This window comes from Aptenodytes patagonicus, chromosome 12 (assembly GCF_965638725.1).
Source record: "Aptenodytes patagonicus chromosome 12, bAptPat1.pri.cur, whole genome shotgun sequence".
NCBI classification, from domain to species: Eukaryota; Metazoa; Chordata; class Aves; order Sphenisciformes; family Spheniscidae; genus Aptenodytes; species Aptenodytes patagonicus.
The window spans coordinates 12,841,816-12,866,606 of NC_134960.1; the positions used below are offsets into that span (position 1 = coordinate 12,841,816).

At 58.4% G+C, this 24,791-nt stretch overlaps 1 protein-coding gene across 1 annotated transcript in view; it reads left to right on the forward strand.

Annotated features, from left to right (window-relative positions):
* The first annotated feature begins 18,479 nt into the window (after window positions 1-18,479).
* Window positions 18,480-24,791, forward strand: part of PPARGC1B (PPARG coactivator 1 beta) — a 48,961-nt gene continuing 42,649 nt past the window's right edge. Inside the window, exon 1 of the mRNA XM_076350279.1 lies at window positions 18,480-18,604. Within this exon, the coding sequence (XP_076206394.1) occupies window positions 18,521-18,604 (84 nt within the window). The 5' untranslated portion in view covers window positions 18,480-18,520. The remainder of the gene's footprint in view (window positions 18,605-24,791) is intronic.

A 24,791-nucleotide genomic window follows, 5' to 3' on the forward strand; every position in this document is an offset into this window, starting at 1 on the left:
CCATGGCTGGAGCGCACTGTGGACATCCCCGCTAGGAAGAGGGGAATTAGCTTGTGCTGCTCCTTCAGTCTCTGGACCTGAAGGGGAGAGCTGGGCCCTGCAGTGCCCACCAGTCCTGCTCCCAACCTCGATGGTGCGACCTTCCCTGCAGGGTCTGTCCCAGGACATGCCCTAGTACTTGGCTGCAGGACACGGGGTGCCGACACCCCTCACTTCTCCCATTTTACCCAAACTTGTTGCACCCACTGCTGCCCCGAGCCTGGATGTGCTCCCTTGAAGTCACTGGAGGCTAGAGGGCTCTTCCAGCCTAAACACAAGGGGGAATAAAGGGCACCAGTGTGCCTTTAAATAGCCCGGCAAGGACAGGCTCTCCTGGGAGGAATGCTCTGGCTGGCCCGGTGGAACACGCTCGTGGCCGGGGGCTTGGGGGGACAGCCAGGCAGGGACGGCTCCTTGCCAGGAGGTCAGGTCAAGGTTAGGCATTGCCCTGGCTGGGCACTGCTGTGTTGTAGCTCAGCACCACGGGAGCAGGGCTGTGCAAGGGGGAAGGAAACACATGCCAGGCTGGGGTCTTGCCATGCCCGGGGCTGATCTGCAGGGTGGCAGCGGAGCCAGGCAAGCATTGCTGCCTGCAAACTGCCTGCTGACCTGCAAGGGTTTGGCACCAGTATAGCCTGGCTGCTGGAGCAGCCTGCCAGGCAGCTCGGGTTGTCCAGGAGTGGCTGCTGTGCTCCTGTCCGGGCTGATTCATATCCTGGACGTGCAGGCATTTGGATAGCGTCCACCCACAGGGTGTGACAGCACATGGCTGTGTCCCTGGCATGCAGGGCACCAGCCCGGCCACGTGCCGGAGAGCAGGATGGTGGCAGCTCAGTCTCCGCTCTCCCCTGCCTTGCCTGTCCCCAGGGACATGGCAGTGGCCCCAGGCAGGGTGGGGAGCTGCAAAGTGCATCTCCGGATGGAGATACCTGAAGCGCAGGGAGGATGGCCACATGCCCAGGTGTTGATGTGCCCACTGGCTTTGCCGGGATACCCGCAGCCACCAGGGAAGCCCCAAGCCCGGGCTCCCAAACCTGGACCCATCCCCTCACCGTGGGGTGCCAGGAGGGGAACAGAGGTGCAGCAGGGCTGCAGTGGGCAGGGAAGGAGGGCAGCGGGGGGGACCCAGCAGGAGCAGGGTGGCTGCCCCAAGCTGAAGGGCACAGCCAGCCCAAGTGGAGCTGCGTTTGCAGGCATGGTGCTCGAGTTCACCACCACTGCCAGGCTGAGCTGGCTCCGAGCAGAGCCAGCCTGTGGTTGCGCTGTCCCCAGGCACTCGCCTGTGTGTGGGAGCAGGGTGGCCCACGTGAAGCAGTCCGCAGGCGTGGCACCCTAGCCCCCAGCAGTCTGTGCTGGCCCTGCTCGCTTTGCCACCAGCCCAGGTCAGCAGGATGCTGTGTGGCCAGAGGGAGGGATGAGTCCCATGGAGAGCGGGCGCAGGGCTGCGAGATGGGAGCAGAGGCGCGAGCAGCAGTGCTCGCTCCAGGCTTGTGCAGCCGGCACCTGAATTGTCTAATAAAGTGTGAAATTGCTTTCATGCTCTGCTACCTTTGCTGAGATGGACCGTCATTACGGCTCCCCCTCCCCAGCCGGCAGCCGGCTGCTGCCGATGTCCCTGCTGTCACGGTGCTGCCAGATGAGCCCCTGGCTGGAGCTGTGCCTGGCACGGCCCCACAGGACCATTGTGCCAGGGGCTGCTGGGTGGTACCCGCTGTCCCGGGGATGAGCACCCCTCCTCCTCAGGCCCTCCATTGCACCCACCCCACATAAAAGCACAAGCTGCTGTGGGTGTATCACCCTGGCGGGGGGTGAATCCCTGCCATGGGGCTGGGCCAGGCTGGGGGCTGTAGACCCTGTTTCTTCCCCCCCATCATACGCCCTGGGGGTGCAGGGGTCAGCTCAGGACTGAGCCCTGCACTGGGGCTGTGCCGCTGCCAAAGCCCTGCCCCTTTCCCAGGAAGGGCTGGCGGGGAGCGAGCCCATCAGATACAGCCCGCAAGGAGATAGGGCTCCCTCCAGCTGCGCCAGGAGTGCCAGGAGCCGCCTCGGACCCTTGCTCGGGTGGCAGAGGGCTACCACCTTGGCAGGGACAGAGAGGCAGCCTGGACCCCCACGCCAGAGGGTGACTAATTGCTCTTGAACCACCTGGATGTGCACAGAAATGTTCTCCAGCCTTAATAACGATGATCAATCATCCTGCTCTGGGCAGGGGTTGTGGAAGGCTTTCCAGGGCTGGGGAGTTGGCGGGGCTGGCAGGGGGACTGTGGTGCCAGCGGGGGGGCTCCCCTCGAGAGGACAAGGAATTCTCTGCTCACTGGTGGTGGCTTTCCTCCCACGCTGTCTGCTGGGAGGGCAATCCGTGCCCAGGTACACCCTGCAAGGGGAAGTGCCAGCTCCTTGATGCTGACACCGTGCCGGTGCACCTGGGTCTGTGCGAACTGTGATTTTGGAGGGAAGACGGGGCCAGCTGGGAGCCCAGGCCGTGCATGGGGCACAGGGTGCTCCCTGCCCCAGAGGGTCTCGCAGGTCCCCGTGCTGAAGGGCCGGACACGAGCACCGGGGAGCCGCCAAGTGGGGCCCAGGAAAAGGAGCCGCGTCTGGGATTTCTGCAGGGATCAAGATACTTTGCCCCAGGGAAATGGTGCCACGTTTTTCCAGCCACTGATCAAGTTAAACCCTTGGTCTGGTTAAAGATTTAGCCCACAAGGCAAGCCTGGGTAGGACAACAATGCTGTTAGCACCACCAACTTGATGGCACTTGCCCAGGCAGAGGGGACTAACCCCGCTGCTCCCCTGCCTGCGGCTCAGCTGCGCTGTTGGAGCACATCCCTGCAGCCAGACCCCGCCATCCCTGGGCCGCATCCAGGCCCCCGCACGAGGGACGGAGCTGGAGCATCCCCAGGTGCCGAGCTGAGGCTGGGCAGGCAGATGGCATGCAGCCGGGGAGGGGACCGTCCCGCCAGGAGCTGCTCTTTCTTTGGTGTAACCTTATAACCCGTGCCCCCCGCCACCTGCCCTGGCCGCAGCTTGGCCTGGTGCCACCGGCTGGGGGGGAGGCTTCATAACGCTAGGAAGCCAGCCTGGCCCTGACGCGACATGAGTCAGCTGGAGCAGCTGGGCAGCAGTACCCACCACGCATAGCTCAGCCAGCACGCCAGCCCCCGCACCACGCACCCCTGCCCTGCCATGCCCCAGGGGGTCCCAGGGCAATGCACCTTTTCCATTCATGCTTCCTCAGCCCCATGGCACGAGGGGCTTCTCCTGCCTGGCAGCAAAAGGCAGATCCCTGTGGTCTTGTCCTGTCCCCAAGGTCACTCCGCTGGCTGGAGAGCGCCCCGGGGCTTTCCAGAGGCCACAGGAGTTAAGGAGAGAGCGTGGCGGGGAGGGGGTGTAGAGCACCCTCCTGCCTTCCTGCCAGCTCCTGTGACAGCTGCCCTTTCCCGCTGCCCGGCCTGGCAAAGGGGACAGACACCCACGGCCACAGCTCTCTTCCTGTGGCCCCGTGCCTGCATCCTCGGGGTGGCTGCACATGGTTGTTGCGGCGGTACTTGGGACTGCAAATGCATCCCAAATACATCCCTGCAAATGTCTCCCAAATACATCCCTGCAAAGGCATCCCAAATAAAACCCTCGGTCTGACCTTGGGGCACTGGTGGCCCCCAGGCCACAATGGCCTTGAGCCATTTTGGGCACGGGGACCCCCAAGCCCAGCTCTGCTCCCCTCTCTACCTCCCCTGTCCGACCGGGCTTGCTGCCCCAAGGAAAAGCTGTGTGTGATCCCTGTGTGCCACCAGGCACTGCCATCAGCCGGAGCTGGCATGGCTGGCCCTGCTCCGAGCCAGGGGTTTCCTCCCCAGCCAGAGCCCTGTGGCTGCAGCCCCCCTGCCCTGCAGCTCTGGGCCTGGGTTTCCCTCGTTATACAGGGAGGGCTAAAGGGGCTGTTGAGTCCCAGACAGCCTGGGCCTTTGGTCTGCAGGCACCATGGCTCAGTCTTCTCCGCCAGTTCCCGGCTCAGCTGGCTGCTTGCCGGAGGCACAGCCCCGCTGGTACATGTGCTGCGGTGCTGGGGAGGCCTCAAAGGCAGCTTTTTGCTGGAGCAAATGCAGATAGTGCAGGTGGGAGGCGGGGATGGAGAAGCTCAGGTGAGCACTGAAGGCAAGTGTCCCTGCCCACAGGCAGGGAGAGGGCAGAGGGGTCATCCTGCCTTCTGCAGGCATGGGAGTCTGGCGGGGGTGCCTGCCGGCATGCCGCAAAAGGGATAGCACATACCTCTTCTGCCACAGGCTCTTTCAAATGAGCCACCAATTCAGCATCAAGAGCCGTTTCAAAGCCCTCTCCTTGCGTCAGGCACTGGAGGCAGAAAGGCTGCCTAATTCCCACCTCACTTCCCCACTGCCCAGAGCTATCCCATCTGCTAGAGAAAACCGAGCGCTGGGAGCAGCCAAGGGAGCGGCACTGTAACCCAGCAGCATTCCCAAGCCCTCCTTCATTAGCCTTCCTCCTCTCCCAGCCTGCACAGCCTGTTCCCAACGCCCCGAGTATTAATTGAATTACTTCCCCCAGAACTGCCGCAGCTTCGGGGACTTAAACATCTGCATACACCACAGGCAGCCTGTGCCGCACTGGCTCAGCCCTTCCCCGTGCTCCCCGCTTTCCCCCGGGATGAACCAGCTGCGGGGAAGAAAAACAGACCCGGCAATGGCAAGTCCAGGTTGGTGTGAAGGTGCAAATGGCCCCATTGCAAAGACTCACAGAACAAAGGGAATGGAGTCAAAGTGTAAATCAGAAGCCCCAAGGGCTTTGGGAGCCCCCCAGTAAAGTCTGCAAGCGTTCAGCAGGCTGTGCAGGGCTGGGAAACGTCCTGCTGCTGCAAAAGCCATCGCTACAACCGCTGTCGGGAGGCAGTCCATCGAGCCGTCAATCCGAGGCTGTTGCTGCATCTCTACCAGACAAAGGTGATTTGTGGGTCTAAAATTTGCCTCCTTTGGGCTGCACCTGACTATAGCTACAAGCTGCAGACACGAACACCCTTTGTGTGCCCAGCCCGCATCCTGGCTGGGATTTACCTAAAACAGCCCTGGGGCGGAACGGCTGGGTTGGGATTGGGGGGGAGAGGGAAGAAGGCTGCCTGGTGTTTGTTTTTACTAATGAAGCCCCATAATCAAATCATTTCAATTTTAATTGTAAAGCCAGCAGGCAGATTTCTGTCTCCAGATGGGACGTGATAGGAATAGTTGAAGGCTGGGCACGTTCTGCTGCTCACCTTAATACTTGGAGCAAGGCTGACGGGAGCAGCCCCAGCGAAGCTCCCACCCTGCCTCAGAAAAGCCTGGTCCCTGAGGGGTGCGGGGACCGTATGAACCCCCTTGGCATCATTCAAAAAAAAGTACCAAGGAAAAAAAACCTTTGGAAAGAGGGCTTCCTGCACCCCCAGCCATTCCTGGGTGGAAGCAGAGGTGCATCCAGCTGCGGTGCTGGAAGAGCCTGGGGCTGTGAGGCTGAACCACGGCAGTGAGATGTTCCTTGGAGCCAGTGAGCCAGCATCCCACCTGCACCAGTCTGGGACCTTGACTGGTCCAGAAACCCCCGCACCTGGGGGCAAAGAGCACCAGAGCCCTTGGGGTTGGACAGGGGATGACAGCTTTCCTAAGCAGTTTGTAGGCAACGTGGGACTTCAGCTGGGGGTCAGCCCCAAAGCCTCTTCTGCTTCTTTGACCTGGGAAAGCTAACCCCGGGGAGGATGTGCTGCCGCCTTACCTGGGTCAGAGCAGGGGAAGCAGGAGTGCTTCCCCTGCTTTCATCTCCCGGCTCTGTCAGGATACGTGAAATCTATTTGTGGCTTCCACTTATCGTCTCATTTTTTGGGTGCTTGGACTTTGGGAAAAGAGGAAAATAAAGAAACTGGGTCATTTTCTATTTATTTGGAAGAGCTGAGATGTTAGCCCTCCAGCTGCAGAGAGCTCTGCTCACATCTCTGCGGGGCTTGTGGAACTTGGAAACAAGCGATGGAGGAGAGGAGAAACCTCCCCCTCGCCAAAGAAAATGTGTGTTTTGCCCAGATTCTTGTTTAGGCTGGGGGGAACTAGGTGCAGTGAAATAGGGATTGCCCTCCCAATCTAAAATGGCTAATTCAGGCTAAACACATCTGTTTGTTTCTCATGATGAAGAAATACAGCCAGGAGGGGCTGGGTTGCTCTGGGACTGATTAACTCCCCCAGGCTCGGGGCATTCCCCGCTGCCTGCTGTGCCTCAGCAAACACCCAGGGGCAAGGGATGGGCAGCCAGGTCCCCGGTTCCAGCTGGAGGTGTCAGGGGAAGGAGAAGTGCTCCTCTCCTGCCCATCAGAGAGGTTTATTCCTCCCAGAAGAGGACAAGGTCAGAGGGCTGGGGTGGTACAGCACGATCCGGGCAGGTCATGCCAAGTATAAAATACCCAGCACTCTTGTTAGTGCAATTGCCATAGCCATAATGGGGTAGAGCCCATCTCTTATCAGGGATGGCTGCTTGTGCTTTCACCTCCCCGAGCTGCTGCCCTCCCCATGCCCGCGGTTCCGCTCCCAGTGCCAACAGCATTTCTGGAATCCCCTGGAAGGGATCCAGGCTGGGGGACACTGGGCACTGAGCAGCCACCAGCATCCCTCTGGCCAGGCCTCTTTGCTCTTATCTGCTCTCCCTTTTTGTGCCTGAGTCATCAGAGACAAGAGCATCAAATCAGAAATAAAGTCATTAACTCACTAAGCAAATACATATGAAGATCCTCACTTTATTTTTTGAAATCGGAGCCTCAGCTCCTCGGGGCTTTAAGCGGCATCTTCCCTCCTCCAGCCTTCCCGTGGCCAGGTCTGTCCCAGACCCACACATGTCCCGGGGGGTGAGGAGAGGAGGGAGACACGGGCACCCTCCCCGCAGGGCTCAGCTTGGCCCGCAGCAGCCCCTGCACTTCCCGTCGATACGGCTCTCCAACCGGGATGGGGAGCCCTGTGCCTGGTGCACTCCCTTGCCAATGGGCTCCAGCTACACAAAACTGTGGTCACTCTCCCAGCCCGGGCTCAGGTGTGATGGGCACATCCAGTGAGAGTGATGTGTCCCTCTCCTACCCCTGCGGCACCCATCACTGCTGCCAGTGCGGCACCCTCTGCCCGGGGCTGGTTGCATCCCCAGCATCTCCTGCCTCCCACACGGCTGCGGCTTGCGCATCCCCATCCCAGCCAATCCGTGCCGATCTGTGATTTCGCTTTTCTTCCCCTCTTTCTTTTTTTTCACCATGTACAAATGGGAATTAAATTGAGGCCACTAAACTCATTCGCACTTGCAGCCATAATAGGGTTGCAAGCAGCGCTTCACCATCAGCTCTTCACAGCAGCTGCCTGTCTCCGGCTGGAAAACCGCAGCATGCTTGCTCCTGCTGCCGGTGCCCGGCATGCTGCTGCCTGCTCCCTGCCGGGCCCTTGTGCCGGTAACCCACGTGGGAAAGCAGCGCTGGGGCTAAACCCAACCAGACCAAACCACGCGCAGGCAATTTCTTTCTCATGTGAGTGTGCTAGGGGCCAAAAGGCACCACTCAGCTCCTGCTCGGCATCCCGTGGCTACGCCTGGCCCAAAACACTGTTGCACTGGGTCTATCCCGGTGTCCCAGGGGTGCGTGCCTGTTCACACCCCTGCCCTGGGAAGCTGAGTGTCTTTTGGCGCAGGGGGCCTGTTCTCCCACTGGAGCCGGCGGTGCGGTGCTGGAGGTGGGCTGGGCAGCCGCCCTCACAGCAAGGCTCAGCCTCACGGGGTGAAGAACAGTCACGAGGAAATGGGAATGAGCTGGGGCCAGGGAGGCAGCCGCGGGGTGCCCGTAACCGGCTCAGGGGCTGGGGGTGCCGGTGAGCATATGGGGTTCCTGCCTCAGGGTGAGGACCCAGCCAGCCCTGCACGACCCACTGCATCGGGGAAGGGAGGAGGCACCATGGAGGGCTGAACCCTCTGGTGGGTTAGGATCCCCCAAGTGAGGAGCAGCCCACAGCTACCATCCTCCCAAGGCTGGCCACTTATTTTTAGCAGGCAGGAGGAGGAGGAGGGATGCTGGTAGCAGGTGAACTTGCTGGAAGACCCGCTCCCCTACCGCCCAGGGAAAAAGCCCCTGAAAGTGCCTGTGGACAGCAAAGGAGGGTGGGTGTGAGTGTGTTGGGAGGGAACAGCTGCTGGGAATTTAAATGACCGCCCGTGAATGCTGGTTTTGTTTTGTCCCAGCCACGGCTGCACTCTGCTCCGGCCAGGCTGCATTCAAATGCAGCCACTCACGGGGCTCGCGCCCGCAAATAAAGCCAGTCTGGAAAACTCAGGGAGAATCTGAGCTTGAGAGGAGCCCTGGCGCGGCACCCTGCCCCTGCCTGGCCCTGCCAAAAGCCACGGCCCCACGGGAGAAACCAGCGGAGCCAGCCAGAGCGGGCAGAGCCGCAGTGGTGGGGGTGCAGGAGCCTCTGGTGAAGCTTTATTCCCGTCTGCCAGAAGGAAGAGCAATGGAAGGAGCACAGATGCTCAGGAAGTGAGCGAAGCGGGCTTCCTGCTCATTTCCTGCATGCTTCCTGCTTGCTTCCGACTCACCCTGCCTGATGTGACACCACCGTGGGGCTGGGGCTGGGGAGCAGAGGCAGACTTTTCCAGGGACAACCTTGGGGTGAAGGTCTTGGCTTGGCCATCAGCCTGGGACATGAAACACTGCCCCATGACCTACCACGGCTCCCTGTGCAAATGGAGATGCCGCCGGTCGCCGTGGCTTATGGTCTCAGCCATGCACCTATTCAGCGCACGCTACCAGATCTGTGCCCTGAAAATCTAGTTTCGTATGGATAAACAGCATTTCTTATTACTGTTGCTAATGTGATATCAGCGCATTGCAACATAGATATTTTAATAATACATAGTTCTTTTAATGAAGGGGCTTAACAAACTAATTTACTTTCCAACATTTGTATGTGTCATATTTGCTCATTTATTCATGCAATAAATGAAATTAAAGTTTCTAAACATTTAGAAAATAACAAGTATATGTAAGAAGTGCACCTGTGCATTAAAAAGAAAAAGCAGGCGCTGCATTTCCTGGCAGAGGCTGCCCGCAGGCACGCGCTGCCGGACATTTCCTCCTCTGCCCGTGCGGCAGCGCAGGCTTGACAGGACATGCAGCTGGACACTGCCAGTCCCCCATTCCCAGGGATGCTGGCAGTTGTGACAACCCCCGCATTTTTATTTTTATCATCCCGACAATGTCGCTGTTTAGATCAGCTTTTATTAAAAATTAATAATGCTTTTAAAATGAAGCTGGCACTGGGGCACCAAACTGTGACAAAGGCCAGGGAGGTGGCACTGAGGATGATAACATGATTTTTCCAGCAAAAAACTGTAGCAGTTCTCCCATGTCGAGGGCTCTGCCGGGGGGTGCAGGAAGAACGAAGGCGCTTGGTGCCGCTTGCAGCCCGGTGGCTTGTCTGCAGAGGGCACAGCCCATGACCGTGAGAGGTCTGACTGCGGCCTCACGCTCTGCCCAGGCCAGGCTTTGGTGGGCATGTGTCAAGCAAAGGTAGGAGGTCGAGGCACAGAGCCCTCCCAGCCCCTTCGCAGGTCCCGGCTCTGTATCCATCCCTCCTTCGGCCGATATCCCCCATGCCTGCCTCCAGCAGGCCCATCTGCCCGAGCCCAGCTGGGTGATGAACACCGCTCATCTTCAGGGTAATTAAACAGGACATACGACGTGCACTGACAAGCTGCGTACGGGGGTCCCTGGGGCTTTGGTAATGTCATATATCCATCGCTTCACCACGCTGCACAGGCACAAAGTGGCCCACGCCAGGCACATCTGTATCACATATGGAGCCTTCCCCCGTATCACAGCCTCCAGGTGAAGCTGAGCAAACCTCCAGCGCCCCAGGAAAACTCCCGAAGGCTGTGCAAGGACAAGCTCGCTTCCTCTGGGCAGAATCAGCCTGCTCGGGCTTCCCAGGAGGGTGCACCCCATCCACCCAGGCACAGACGCATTTTGGCGCACAGAGCACGGGTGCAACAACATAGCTGCCTCCGCTTATGGCCATAGAGACTGGGCTGCAGCTGCTGCCCTGTTGTGACAACCCCTGTTGCAAAACCCCCGTAGTGAACGAAGCTTGAGGCTGGAAGGCTGTGGCCCTCGCTTGGAGCTTGTCCAAGAAGCACTCAACGCCTAAGCTTTCCCCCGCTTCCTGCTCACAGCGGCCAGAGGGAAAAGTAACGAGCAAAGTCTTAGGCAAACATTTTGGAAATCAAAAAATCTCACTCTCTGAGCACGGTTTGGCTTAACAGCTTGACGGGGGATGGCGCGCACTCAATGTACAGATCGTGAGACAGAGATGCTGCCCCATGGAGCTTGCAGTTATCTGCTCCGGCAGGGAGGGGAGAAGGCACTGCCACACATTGCTTTGCTCCTTTTATCCTGGTCCCTCCGCTGCCTTTCCAGGCCAGAGTGTTTTCCAAACTCTGCTTTATCCCATCCCTGCTGCTTCCTTTCTATCGCTACTAGCATTGCTAATAATAACAGCTCTAAATTCTCCTCGCCTGGCGCTTTGTCCGTGGCAATGGGCGCTGTGCAGCCTCGTTGCATCTCTCTGTGTCTACATTCAGTCTGCAGTTGTGCGTGCGCCCTTAAATACATAAAATGCGTGGGCAATCGCACACCACTCCCTCCTCCCCCAGTTGTGCAATTTGGGATGCAATATCCAACCCCCTGACTCTTTGCTCATGGGAATATCATGCCCTTCCCTGTGGCAGGCAGAGTAGCTAGGTGGCTGTATTCTTTACCTCTCGAAGGAGCCAGGAGTGCGGAGAGAGCTGGAAATAGCCCCGGCTGACACAGATACCTGTGCAAAACAGCAGGGGCCTGCACTTGCCTCGGTAATTGCATACTGCATGGCGATGAGTCACCCGCAGTCCCGCTCTGGCAGGCAGCACGCGGCCTCCCTGCCTCCTGCTGCATGGTGCAGGCAGGATTCGCCATGCTCAACTTGGTACCGTTTGGCTGGGAAAGTGCTGCACACCCCTCCGGGAAGGGGGGCCCAAAGCACAGGAGTGAGCAGCAAGAATAGCAGGGAAAGGATGGGAATGAGAGCATCTTGCAGCTTTTTAAGCTCTCGAGATGCTTTCAAGTGCCAGGAAGACTCTGTGAGCTGTGATTTTGCTGCATTATTTCTGTTGCTAGCCATCTCTGCGTGGGGAGCTCCCGTGTGCAGAATAACTGCTTGCAGCAAACAGGCATTCACGCACTGCCTGGTCTATGGGGGGGCTGAGCCCCCGACTGACATCACCTGCAAGGGACCAGGGATCACCCTGGGACCAGCCCTCAGCACTTCCCAGGATGGGGACCTGGGGTCTCTGAGATGGGCCCCCCCTTATCTCAGCCACCGGTACAACCATAACTGAAGCAGCCGGAGAAGTAAGCGGTGTGTAGGCTCACCCCGAGCTCCTCGGCGACAGAAAGAAGGCCCCACCAGCAGAGCTATCCGTCCTCCTCCTCATCCTCCTCCCCATGGTGGGGGGCTCGGGGGCTGCCTTGCTGCCAGCAATTGCACTGTCAGGAGGAGATTAATAAATAATTAGCCTGCAAACTTCCACCGGGGAGCTTTGTTTCTTCTCCTCCAGTGGTGCCGCCTGTTCAGAGAGCGAAAACCAGGGGAGAGCAGCTATCTCCGGGGGAGAGGGCCTGGAGGGGGTGGCATTTTCCCCGCCAGGCTGGCGGCTCCCTGAGCTCCTCTGCAGCTGACTTCACATATCAAAGGGATGCAGGAGGGAGGAGGAGGAATAGGTAAAATCAATGAGAACCTATTTGGCGGGATAAAAGAGCGTGGTTTTATTTATAGCGCTGGCTGGAGTTGAAGTCTCCTGCCCAGGGACACAGTGCCGAGGTGCTGAGGAACAGCAGAGTGGTATCTGCGTGGGGCCGGGAGATGCCCAGTGCCTGCTGCCCCGGCACCCCAGCCTCCAGCCCCACCGAGCCCACGGCCCCATCTCCACCACTCCCCAAAGTGCTGTGGGTGGCTCTGCTTGCCAGGCTGGCAAGGGGAGCAGGAGGGGACACCTGTGGAGGGGTTTCTGCTCTAACACCAGTGCCTGTGGTCAGGGGAAGCTGGGACCTGACAATCAGCCCCTTCCCACCGCTGGTGCCCAGGCCGGGGTGCAGTAGCTGGGGACAGTGACAGCCAGTCGCCATGGGGGATGCTCGGAGGAGAGCTGGTGAGGAGGGCAGGGGTGGTGTGGAGGGGGTGCTGCGGGATGGGGGCCCAGGGACAGACAGGGGCAGCCTGGCTGGTGGTCACCCTGAGCTGGGAGCCATGAGGAGGGGAGGTGCCCACAGACCCCTGCCAGCAACGGCTGCTTGAGGAACAGCAAGTCCTCTCTTGGCAGCACTGGGCATCCAAAGCGGCTCCCTTCACTGCTCGCCCCCTTGGCCAGCTCTGCTGGTGCAGGGGGATCGGGACCTGCTTGGGTGATCGTGGTGCATCTCTGGGAGGAGGCAGTTAAACAGAAAGAGGAAGAGAAAACAGTGATGGCAGCACCCAGACTCTGAGAAGCCTCCGGGGAGAGGCAGGAGGAGTTGCCCTGCTCGGGGCCAAGGTCAGCAGAGGAGGATGAGGTCAGTCTGGGTCTTGGCCAGACTCCCACCGCCCCTCGCTCCTCCCGGGGAGCAGAGCAGAGGCTGGCAGCAGGATGATGGGGATGGAGGAGACACCCCAGCTCCTGGTGCTGTCCTGCCAGGCAGGGACGGGCAGGGAAGGGAGGCCGATCAGCGCCACCAGGACCAGAGGCAGCCCGAGAGGCAGGGATGAGGCAGGCGGGCCGGCGAGGGGACAGCAGGGTGACATCGATGGGCTATGACAGACACTGTCAGCGCAGTGCGAGAGCCACCAGTGACATGGTGCAGTGGGGAATCCAAGTTCAGCCAGAGCGAAAGAGTAAGCAAGAGGGACACGTGCTGTGTGGTGCAGCTCCCTTTGGTCCCCACACGCCAATGGCTGGCTGGTGCCAGCGTGCCAGACTGCCTCTGGGGCAGCGTGTGGGGACACTGCCAGTGAAACAGCAAGGGGAAGGCTTGGGTCTCCATGGCGGGATGTCAGGCAGTGCAGAAAGAGTGGTGCAGGGTCTCTGACAAGGGGTTTCTTCCCCCAGATAAAGTGAGGTATGGGATGAGCCGAGTGCCCCAAGCTGCTGCCAGGCTCTCGTCCCCAGGCAGAAGGGGCTGGCTGGCCCCGCTGCGCCAGAGCAGCCCAGGGAGGAGGACAGGCTGCTTCAGCTGCTGCGGGTGTGCTGCTTCCTGCGGACAAATGAGTCACTGAAAATGCCATAAGGAGTCAATGGGCATCCTGGTCTTCTCGCTCAGCCCACTCAACTGGTGGGCAGCATGAGCCATCGCGCAGGAGCCTTCCCTACTCTCCACTGCGCTGCCTGGCCTCTGCTGCTTGCTCTGGGAAGTTCCCATCTGTTTCAATAGCTCATCCACAACCCCCTTCTTGCTCCTTTGCCACCACATTTCTCTCTTCATAGGTTTCCTCTGCAATAACTGCATGGCTTTAGCTCCGCAGCATGTGCAAGGCTGCGGTTTTGGAGAGGAGCAGGCTGCAGAATCAGGCAGGTTGGAGTCCTATACAACATCACCCTGCATGTGTGCATCCCACCCAGCCCTCAGTGCCGGCTGCAGGCTCCTCTGCTGGAGCAGCCCAAGTGCCTGTCTCTGGTCCAGGGAAAGAGAGTTGTAGCAAGCTGTTTGGTGGCGTGGGGTGGGGAGGGACCCTCTGCCAGGTGCACTCCAGAGAGGGGACCGGGGGGTCTCTGCCATGGCACAGGCAGATACGGTGCCCGTGTGTGCCTGCATGAGAGGCTTTGCCGGCACGGTGGAGCATCGCTCCCTGATGATGCCCTGGGGATGCTGGAGTGGGAACAGCAACCTCTGAATAAGCACAGCCACAGCCCCACTCCCTGGACAAGCTGGAGCTCAGAGCCAGGAGCCCAGAGCCAGGAGCCCAGCCAGCACCCATTTGTCCTCTGAAGCCACTGTTTTATTTCCCAGGTCCCCTCCAGCCCAAGAGGCCACGTCCTCAGCCCTGTGGCAAAGACGAGGCCAGACTGAGCGGAGGGGCAGTTTCCACCCAGGCTTGTGGGGAGTGAGGGGCCACGTCACCCAGCGGTGCATTTCCAGAGGTTCACTCCTTGCTGACCATTAAACATCACAGAGCCCTCATGTCACAAACCGAGGAGGAGGAGGGGGCAGGAGCTCCCAGGTGAACACGGATGATCAGGAGCCATTGGACACAGAAAGCGTGGAGGAAAAGCAACACTAGGTTCCTGTGCTCAGTGACTTCAGGTGAAGGACAGGGCTGAGCTGAGTGCTGAGCAGGGCTGAGGGGAAAGAAAAGCAGAGCTCATGGAAAGAAGCCAAACAGAGAAATTCAGTGAAACCCAGGGGCATGGCACTGCTAACCACTGCTGCCCCGTGGGGAGCAAGGCCTCCAATTAGCAGCCCACATGAATGAAGACTGCTCTAGGGGTGGACTTTGGGAGAGCCTCGGGGGTACCTTCCCCTTCGGCTGCCCCCCGCTTACCCAACCACCAGCTCAGAGAGACCCAGTCAGCATAAAGTCCCCCTCCCCTGGGTCCCCAGCGAGAGCGGCCACCGGGGTGGCTGTCCTGGCAGCCACGCAAATTCCCCTGGGGCTGCATTTAATTTTAGTGCCAAGAAGAGAGTGTCACAATGTGGGGGTCTGGTGAAGACCCACCAGAGGCTGGGGATGTTGTAACTCGGAGGAGCCCCATTTGCCACTGCCTCTCACTGCCTGTGCTGCCCGGTCCTTACAACATTTTCCTATCCACAAACAGGGGCAGCTGCAATATGAAACCGACGGCGGGAGTTTGCACAGCGCGGGGTGTCTCCTGTCCAGCCGCCGCTCATTGGCTCCTGCCCCTGTCCCACATTTGGCCTTTGGTAGGCTAAGGGTACCTTCAAACCCTGTCCCCTCCTGACCGCTGGCCTAATGACATTACTCACTCTCTGCTGTTTTGAAAGGGCATTTGCAGACTTTTCCTGTTATATTTTACCTTGGTAATATTATCCCTGGCCCCTCTGGGCTTAGCATCGTGTTGCTGCGGCTGGCTGCAGCGCCGGCACAGTGCCACAGAGTGCTCCGGCTTAGCCAGGGCCGGCAGGCAAGGGGTGGGCACGGGGGCTTATTTCTGCCCGACTGTGGCTGACACCTCTTTGAGTACATAAATACAAAGAGCAGCAGAAGCCGGAGCTCTGGCAGCTCTCCTGCTCACAAAGCTCAGGTTCTGGTTTAAGAGGAAAGCTGTGAGCACTTAGCGAAACTGCATGGTCACTCTGTGCGCAGACAGAGAAGGGTGCCTGCACGCAGGGAATATAATGTCCCGTTCACACCATTGCACTGAAGTACTGTGGATCGGATGCCCTCTCTACCCACCGCGGGTATTTCTGAGGCTGCCACATGACTGACTTCTAAGGAGGTGGAGACAATACCAGCTATAACATCTTGTCCTCCTTCACCTCTCTCCTGGTGCTTTCGAAGCCCTTTTTATGAGCGTTATTCAACCAATCCCCCCAGAAGCTCCAGGGCACAGGGAAGCGGTGTGATCTCCATTCGATAGGTAAAAAACCCCAAAAGGCACAGAAAAACGCTTGGACTGTGCAAAAGTCCAGAGCAGTCAGGAGCAGAAATTGGAGCATGTTAACACCGACTTGCAGCCACGTGAGCAACTGTACTTCGTCCTCCAGCATCCCACTGAAACCCAGAAGTAGCAGCAAGTCCACCCCTCTGAGATACCCCTGTTTTGCTCCGTCTCTGCTGTCCTCTGTCCCCCTCTGGGCACAAGGGCAGCCTGACCCTGACGTCCCATCCAGTTTTGCCCACTTGGCTGAAAGAAGCCCTAACCCATCTCTGTCCAGAGGAGAAATGGGGCAGCGCAGGCTGGGCTTTGCTTCCCTTGCGCTCCTCAGTGCCTCTGGGCTGCCTGGCCGAGAGGGTGGCTGCTGCCGGGGTGGGCGCCCCGCAGGCTGCCGACAGCTGGAGACTGGAAAGGGCTCATCTTCTTGGGCTAGAAAGCAAGGGGGGAGGAACTGTGCTTGTACACATACCAGAAAGGAAAAGGTATTTCTGAAACACACGGCTATGCATAACTTGATTTTAGAACAACCGTTCACAAGTAATTCCCATGAATGGTTACTTCGTATTTGAGTACAACTGGTATAAAGGAAATCACGAGATACTCGAGAGAGAACCTTGCCTTTTGTGCAACAAGTTCCTCCCAAAAGACTACTTTTATGGTGAGGCCTTCCAGTCCTGCTTTTTCCCCTGACGGGGCAAATGTCCCTCCTGTTCTCAGCTCACCTCCTCTCTCCGTAGCGTTCAGTGCTTGCATCTTCTGCAAAGGAGGGACTGGGGCAGGGAATGCACACCAGATCACTGGCCAGCAGGGTCAACTGGGAATTCGAGTCTTGGTCTGCAAGGAATTGCACGTGCCCCAGAGCAAGGCAATTTCCTTCCCCAGGCCCTTCTGATGCAGTCGGGCAGTGCTGTGCTCTGTGCTGTGCCTGCTGTGAGCCACAGCTGTGCATCCCGGCAGCGACATTTCTGGGCCCAGACCTCCTACCCACAGAAAGAGAAGCTCCATTGTTGGTGGAGCAGCTTGAAAAGCACTTTGAGTAACTGTTTCAGCACTTCATAACAGTAATTAGTAATAAAGTGCCACAGCAATGAGGAAGAGTTGGTGGCAGCTTCTCTCTTGCTTTGTCCCATCCCAGCAGCAGAGCTGCCCCTGCCCCCAGCTCTCACCAGCCATATGATATAACACATACTGTCCTCTGACATCTTCTTTTGGTGCAAGGCTCGGGGTCATCAGGGAAAATCCAATGTTGCTACATTGCATGGTGTTCACAGCATGTCCTGAACCAAAGGGAGGCCGGAGGGTATTACAGAGTGGCTGGAAACAGCTCTCCCTTTGAAACTACAGCAAGGCGAGAACATGGGTGGGCAGCAAGCCCTTCCTACCAGAGGAAGAAGCATCTTCTGTTCACCCATCAGAGCCTGCGCAGAGCTCTCCATCTAGATCACTCCACATTGCTTTGCTTCATCAGCCATTTACACTGATCCTGCAGGCCCATCTGAGGGGATTTGAGGATCTGGAGCCATTAGGCTGCAAGTGTTGCCATTCGGTTGGTTGTGTATCAGCTAATTCAGGCTGCAGTGCCAAGCCCTGCTCTTTCCCATGTAATTGCTACGGGTAAGTAAATAGAACATTCATGAGATTTTTGGTCCCGTCATTAATTATTTCTGAATGGGCTTTTAGTGTATGCCTCAAAACCTCGGACAGAAAAATGACGTGCGTGACATCAAGATGCTCGCAGCAACAGTGGGATGAGCACTGAGACAAAAACAAGGGAAATCTGAAGATCTTTCACTCCTTTTCACTCTTTGCTTTCGGCCACCTGGCCCCATTCCAGTGCAGACCCACCGAGCCTGGAAGTGACCCTGGGCCCAACATGCTGCACTCAGGGTTTGTATCTCAATACGGGGTGATCTAAGGGCTGTTGAGTGGTGATGCTGGGTGCCCCTACTTTTAAGGGCTGGCACTTTTAAGGTGTGCACAGCGGTGCTTAAAGTGGGTGCCCTGGGTGGGTGCATGTCCCGCGGGAAGGTGCTTGTGCCCCATGCGTGGCTACAAGCCCTGGGGAGCACTCTGCAACTGCAGATGTGTGTCCCCCTAACCCACCAAGCCTGTATGTGACCGTCAGCCCGACACGCTGCTCTCAGGGTTTATATAGCTCAACACGGGGTGATCTGGGGACTGTTGAGCAGTGCCTGGTGGTGTTGGGTGCCCCCACTTTTAAGGGCTAACACTTTAAGGTGCACACAGCGGTGCTTAAAGTGGGTGCCCTGGATTGGTGTGTGTCCCACGAGAAGGTACTTGTGCCCCATGTGTGTCTGCAAGCCCCATGAGGCACTCTGCAACTGTGGGTGAACCCCCACCGAGTCTGGATGTGACCCTCAGCCCGACGCGCTGCACTCAGGCTTTATATATCTCAACTCAGGGTGATCTAGGGACTCTCGAGTGGCACCCAGTGATGCTGGCAGCCCCCTGGGTGCCCCCACTTTTAAGGGCTGGCACTTTTAAGGTGTTCACAGTGGTGGTTAAAGCGGGTACCCCGAGTGGGCACGCGTCCCGCGGGAAGCTGCTTGTGCCCCACGCGTGGCCGCAAGCCCCACGGGGCACTCTGCAACCGCGGGTGTCCCCCCCTGACCTGCTCCCTCCCACACCCCCCCCCCCCTCCGCTCCACCGCCCTCCCCGGCTCCCGCAGCCGGCGGGCGGGGGCTGCGGGCGGCTCCGCCCCGCCGGCCGCCCGGCTCCCCGCCGCCGCCGCCGCCGCGCCTGCTGCATGCTCGGTGCCGCCTCAGCCCCAGCCGGAGGTGGAAGATGGCGGAGCCGGGGCCGGATTGCAGCTCTCTGCTCGACGAGGATCTTTCCTCCTTCGTCTTCAGTTACCTCGCTGACAGCCAGGTAGGGAGGGCGGTGGAGAGGCTCTGCTGTCCGGCTCCCCAGCGCGGTGCAACTGCGGGGGAGGGGGGGGGGGAAGCCGGCAGACCCCCCCCCACTTCCCGGGGCACCTGGGGGAAGAGCCGGTCCCCGCAGGGGGGGGTGCGGGGACTGGCTCTTCCCCCAGGTGCCCGGAGGATCTGCGGGGGTCCCGTTTGCTCCACGGATGCTCAGAGGGGGAAATACAGGGGAGGGGGGACCCGCGGAACCCTGCCGCCCCCGCGGCTCTCTCCGCGCCCCTCCCCGTGGCTTCGGGGCGGCCCCGGCGCGGCAGCAACCCCGCAGCCCCGCCGGCGCTTTCAGCACCACTCGCACGTGGACTCCCGCCCCCCGCCCTCTTCTGCGGGGAATTTGGGGGGGGGGGGAGGGGGAAGAAGTTAATGGGTTGATCGGTTTTGGCATACCTCCTCCTTTGCAACACCACCCCCCCCCCCCCCCCGCTGCAAAGGTGGGGAGGGGGACGCCGCGGTGCAGGGCGGCGGGGGGGAGGCTCCGCAGGGGGCTGCGCGGTGGGGGCTGATAAGAGCCGGGCTGTGGGATGAGTCATGCCGAGCGTCAGTTACACGCATACGGGCTGGGATCTTGGGGGATGGAGGTTTGGGGAAGGGAGGGGGGGTGGTAGTGGCAGGGAGAGGGGGTCTCGGTGCTGCGAGTCAGCGGCTCCAAAATCTGGATGGGCTCCCTTTTGGACGGAGCTGGGTATTAAAATCAGATTAAGGCTCCTTGGCAGCTCCCGCACGATCACGAGAGCGAGCTGTGCTGGCTATAGGGCTTGCATGCTTTTCCATTTTGGGGGCTGGAAGAGAGGCGCTATACAATAAGCCGGACAGTAGCAAGAGCTGTGACTGATCTGGAGCACAACCGCACATTTCGCAGTTGGATTGATGAGGCTGGTGCAAGTGGGAAGAGTTTTCTGTAGTTATATATCATCCCTCCAGCCCTTCACTTTCATAACCACAGATTACAAAATAGCTTCGATTGTGAAGCTAACACATTCATCACAACCCTTGCTCTCTCACCAGTTTAGCTCCGGGATTGCAAACAGCAGGAGCATGTGTGTGGGGAACGGGACGGGGACTAATCCTGCTGTTTGAGTTCAAAACAAATAAGGTCTCAAGACTCGATAAATCAGATTTGCCCCTGGTGCGTGTGCCAGAACCAGGCAGGTCTTGCCACCAGCTAGATTGATGTAGTCCCAGAGCCTCTCCTTGCATGCACCAGCTCCAGCGCACTCAGGCTTGGCATGGGACCCGGGCAGCTTGCTGGGGGCAGAGCAGGGGGGAGGTGGCAGCTTTGGTTGTTAACGAAGGGCTGCTGACAGGTTGATTAGAGCAGAAGGGTCAGGAAGGGTGAGAAGTGGGCCGAGAAGATTTTGTAAGCGGTTTGCGTTTTCTGATTTAGACAGATTTATTATTGCTGAGGGAACCATCGGCTAGAGAAGAGGAGGCTGGTTGTGTGGGATGCCATCCCTAGGAAGTATGGCAGGAAGGCTGCAGCTTCCACCAGCCCCATTGCTCCCTGGGCAGGTGAAAGTTCCTGGCTTCACTTCCCTGCAATAACCTGCCTGTTCTCCGCGTGCTTACCATGAAATGAAAAGCTCGTGTGATTGCAGCACGCATCTGAAGGCTTGTTTCTTTTTTGCTTTTTGGTTAGCATTTGATGTGCCAGTGTAGGAATCTTATTCCAAAAAAGGGACTGCCAAGGGGGAAAAAATCCTGCGAATTGTCATCCTTCTCTGGTGCAAAACCACCATGTTGTGAACATCCCCTGCAAAATTAGGGACTGTGAAATGGTCTGTGATTAAATAAGACCGTTTCTATGGCATCTCCTAAAATACCGTTTGCTGTGCCTGTCCCCTCTTTTTCTCTCCCTCTCCCATACGTGCACTATATTGGAGGGAGCTGTGTAGGTACGTGCACAGAGTTAGTGCTAGTCTGATGTCTGCGGGGTGTATAACGGGAAGAGCAGCAAAGCAATCTTTGCAGCCCGCTGCAGGTTCCCTCAGCAGAGGTGTGCAGCCTCTGTTTGCTCTCCCGCCCGGCGCCTGCTTTTGATAATTGCATTTCCTCTCTGTCCCAAGTGCGCAGAGGGGCTAAAGGCTGGGGTAAAAAGAAAAGAAAAAAAGGGGGGAAAAAAAGCCCCCCCCCAGCTATGATTTGCATGCATTTGCTTAAGAAATGCCTGAAGTTGTAAGCGTGTGTTGTGCTTGTACCTTAACCTCTGATGAAACTGCAGGGAAGGCTCCAGCCCTGGCTGCTGTCACATGCCAGCTTTATAACTCGGAGCGGGAGGCGGTCCCGGGCTGGCCGCTGACGTCTCTCCCCATTACTACTGTAGAAGCCTCTGCTTACAACTAGGTACTGACTTCTCAATGAAGCCCGAAAGCTGCTTCCGCAAAGTCCCCAGTGCTCCAGCACAAGATCAGGTTATCCTGAGAGGTTACAATGTCAGGAGGCCATGAGATCATGAATATTAGCCATTTCCTTCGTGGAAATCTTGAGGAACTCTGACTCCCCTCCTCTCTTCCCCATGCTTCTCCCCAGCCCTTGCTTTTGCAGTAGGTTTCAAGAAAGGCGCAGTTGGGTGCGTGCAGGTGCCAGGCGATCCCTTCCTCTCCAGGGGAGGAATCCTCAGGAGGGCTCTCGGGGAGATGCATGGTGAAGGTTTGACATGGATATTTGCATCAGTCCCTTAATTATATGGGCTTGTGCTGAGGATGCCTGCTAACCTCTATTTACATATTGAGGACAGCGATGATTCACGTGCTACCTGCATTGCTACAGAAAGAAAATCAGGGTTTTTCACTTGATATTTGCCTTTCCCCTGCCAACTCCTTTTCCCTTTTTAACAACAAAAAAAGTGATTTTGTTTTGCTGCGACTCAAAACGTGTCATTTCTGGGCCCACTTAATCCATTTTGTGCAACTCTGCTGCTCAGAGGTATGAAGCTGGTTGTAGCTGGTTCGTCTGCTGGCACCAGGCTTTGGAAAGTGCCAGCCAGGCAGCTATGCCGAGAGCACCGCGGAGTGGCTGGAGACTCTCAGCATCCCTGCGAGAGGCAGGAACAGTTTGACTTTTATGGCTTCAATTTGTTTAAAAACCCCAGACAAAGTGCAGGAGGGGGAAAAAAACAAAAAACCAGGCTGCTTCTTGGAGAGATGCTTAAAGATCACATGAACTGAAATACAATATTCCGTCTTTAACTTCTCAGCCTCCTGCTAATGGCTTAATCCATTGATGAGTGCGGGAGGCACAGTGAAGCCCTCGGTGGAAAGGCGGTCCCTCGGGTGGATTGTTACTGCTAGTAATGAAGTGGGGATGCATCCCTAATTTCTGGTAGTCCTCACTGAGCAGACCGGTATTCTGCTTTTTCTGCGGCTTTTCTCTCAAAGATTTGGGGGGGGAGCTGGATGACTGAGACAGCCTAAGGGCCTGTGCAAAGTGTATCTCCAGCCTGGCTGCATTGCTGCAGCTTGGGTCGAAGGGCCGCTGCATTGCTGGGGCTGGAGACCCCCCTCGCTCTCCCGGAAAAGCACTGCAAGGCGGCTGTGGCGTGGTGGCTGTTACTGACGGTGGCAGTTAGCAGAGGCCACGCTGGTACGTTTGCAAAGCGGGGGGCGGCGGTTGCTGGGGATGCCGGCAGCCGCCTGCGCCGCAGCGGTAGCTGCGGGAGATGGCGAGTGCGGTGTGCTGCTGAGCCTGCCTCTCGGAGCTGGGAGAGAGCAGCCGCTGGGAGCAGCAGGAGGGAGCAGCAGTGGGGGGAAAGGAGGGCTGGCCTGAAATCTGGCCCCTCGGAGAGCCTCCCCGCACACCCGCCTGCCTTCACCCCCTGCTTTTGACTGGATCCCCCGGTGCTCCCCACCCTAGCAGGTTCCAGGGCTCCCCCACGCTGTGGGCTTTCCTCCCTCCTGCCTGCACATCCCTGCCCCGGTCTCATGCCGTAATGGAAAGGCACCTCTCCAACAGGTGAATAATTAAGGTCTCAACCTAGTGCCTCCAGCAAAGGGAGCTTTGTGAGAGAGATGGATCTCTCTTGTACATTAACCTTTCCAATGTCAAAAGCCTCTTTGTAGTTAGAAACTCCACTTGCTCCGGCACTTCAGCGCTGTCGGTTGTCCAATGAAAAATGCCCGGGGGATGCCCTTCCTGCCCCAAACCCCTTCCTTGCTTTGAGGAATGGGTTCCATGGTCCCCGGCGCAGGGCTGGGGACAGGGATGCCGCAGGCTGGCTCCTGGCAGGCGGTTTGCTGTGCTGTGGGCCACTGCTGCCTGCTGCTCCCAAGGTGCAGGAGCCCGCCAGGCTCTGAAATTCCCTTTGGTGGGGCTGGGGGCCAGCTCCTGGCAGATCGTGGGAGTCCCGCGTCTGCACTGCCAGCTGGCAGAGTGCTGGCAAGGGCACGCTTCCCCCTGGCTGGCATGTGCCAGCACCCATGGAAGCTCGGGGACATCACCCATTTGGCTGGGGCAGAAGCATTGTGCAGGGACAGTCTGTGCCTTCGCTGCCCGGTGCCTGTGGGGCAAACACCACTGAAGCCACCACTTCTTCTGCCTGCCTATGGCCTTGGGGAGATGGCATCACCGGGGCGAGGGGCACCGTCCCTGCAGGGCGCTCTGAGCTCGAGCGCCACGTGGGGCTCTCCAGCATGGAAGGTGCCCTGGCTCTGCCGGGAAGGGAAGGGCTGTCCCCAGAGATAAGGCTCCGCTGGGACCACGCATGTTGCGCTCACTTGCCGCCACTGAGGAGCCGGGGCGAGAGGAGCTGGGAACACGAGGTGCCGGCAGGGCCTCGGTCGGCAAATGCGTTTGCTGGAGGAATCGGCATCAGGCTTCCGCGGCCGAGCCCCGCTCCATGGCAACCCTGAGCAGGCTTATATTTCTTGTGACTGCTTGGCAGCCTGAAGTGATTTAGCAGGGGGGGAACTTTGTATGCGCCGGAGATGCCGCTGACAGCGCGGCCGTGCTGGGCCGACCACTGCGGTCCCGGCCACGTGGCCCTCCTCCTACCTGGGGGGCGTGGGCTAGGGCAGCCCCTTGCCCACACCCCAAGAGTGGGCAGCCGGCTCCCCTGCCTGCATGCTGTGCTGGGAAGGGCAGGTTCCCACCACCTGCCTGCTGCCTGGCGAACTACCCTCTTGTGAGCGCCTGGAAGAGGATGTTTTAAGCTGCCTCTGCTTGTAGTAATGAGCCAGAGACTAAAGGTTGAAGTTAATGGGGCGGGTGGTCAGGTGAGGTAGCGACCTACTTCCAGGGACAGCCGGGTGATGGTCCAGCCAATGTGTTTCCCTTCCCTTATCGCTCGACTGTTCTGCTTTTCAGCACTTTTCCTGAGCTCTGGCTCACAAATTATTATTTATTTGTTTATTGTTTTTTATAATGGGAGCTTCCAAGAAATGCCGAAGGACTTTGCACAGATCCGACTGCACTCAGGGATTCATCAGCCCCGTCCTTACCCTGCTCCGTCTCACTGTACCTCCCCAGGCAGAGGCAACAGCCAGGGTTGAGCTGCTGCAAATTGCTACGTTAAACCAGTTCACCTCAGAATTAAGACAGGGAAAAATAAAAGCTGGAAATCTCCTTTGGCCCTGTAAGAGCTGGAAACCCCCCTGGGGAGGGGTTCCCCATGCATCAAGTCTGGTATCTGCTGGTGGGGGGTGTGGAGACTGTGGCAGCCCTGGGGGCTCTTTGGGATGGCCCCATCCAGTAGCCAGACTGACCTTTGATCACTGTGAGCTCCTGGGCAGCAGTGTGGGGCTTAGGGAAAATACTTTGCTTATCTTGCATCCCTGCTGTCCCGAGGCAAAGCCGGCAGGCACTGGGTGCCGGGTGCCTCCCCAGTGCTCCCGTACGGGGAGCTTCATCAGGGGAGCATGATGAGGGTCCTGCTGAAGTATCACAGGAGCTTTTTATATCTGCCTGTGCATACCCACCCTTCCCACAACACCTTGCCCACCCAGGCAGCAAACAGGCAGGCGTTTGCCCTCAGAGCTGGGAGCAGGAGGCCTCTGCCCTTGGCGAGGGGGAGCCTGTGTGATGGGGGTTGAAGTAGGAGAGACCCCGGTGCCCTGGGAGGGCTGATGTGACACTTCTCCCCTCCCCTGAGATGGAGCAGTACATGCTTTATATGGATGTTTTTGTGCTGCAGTGGTGGAGGA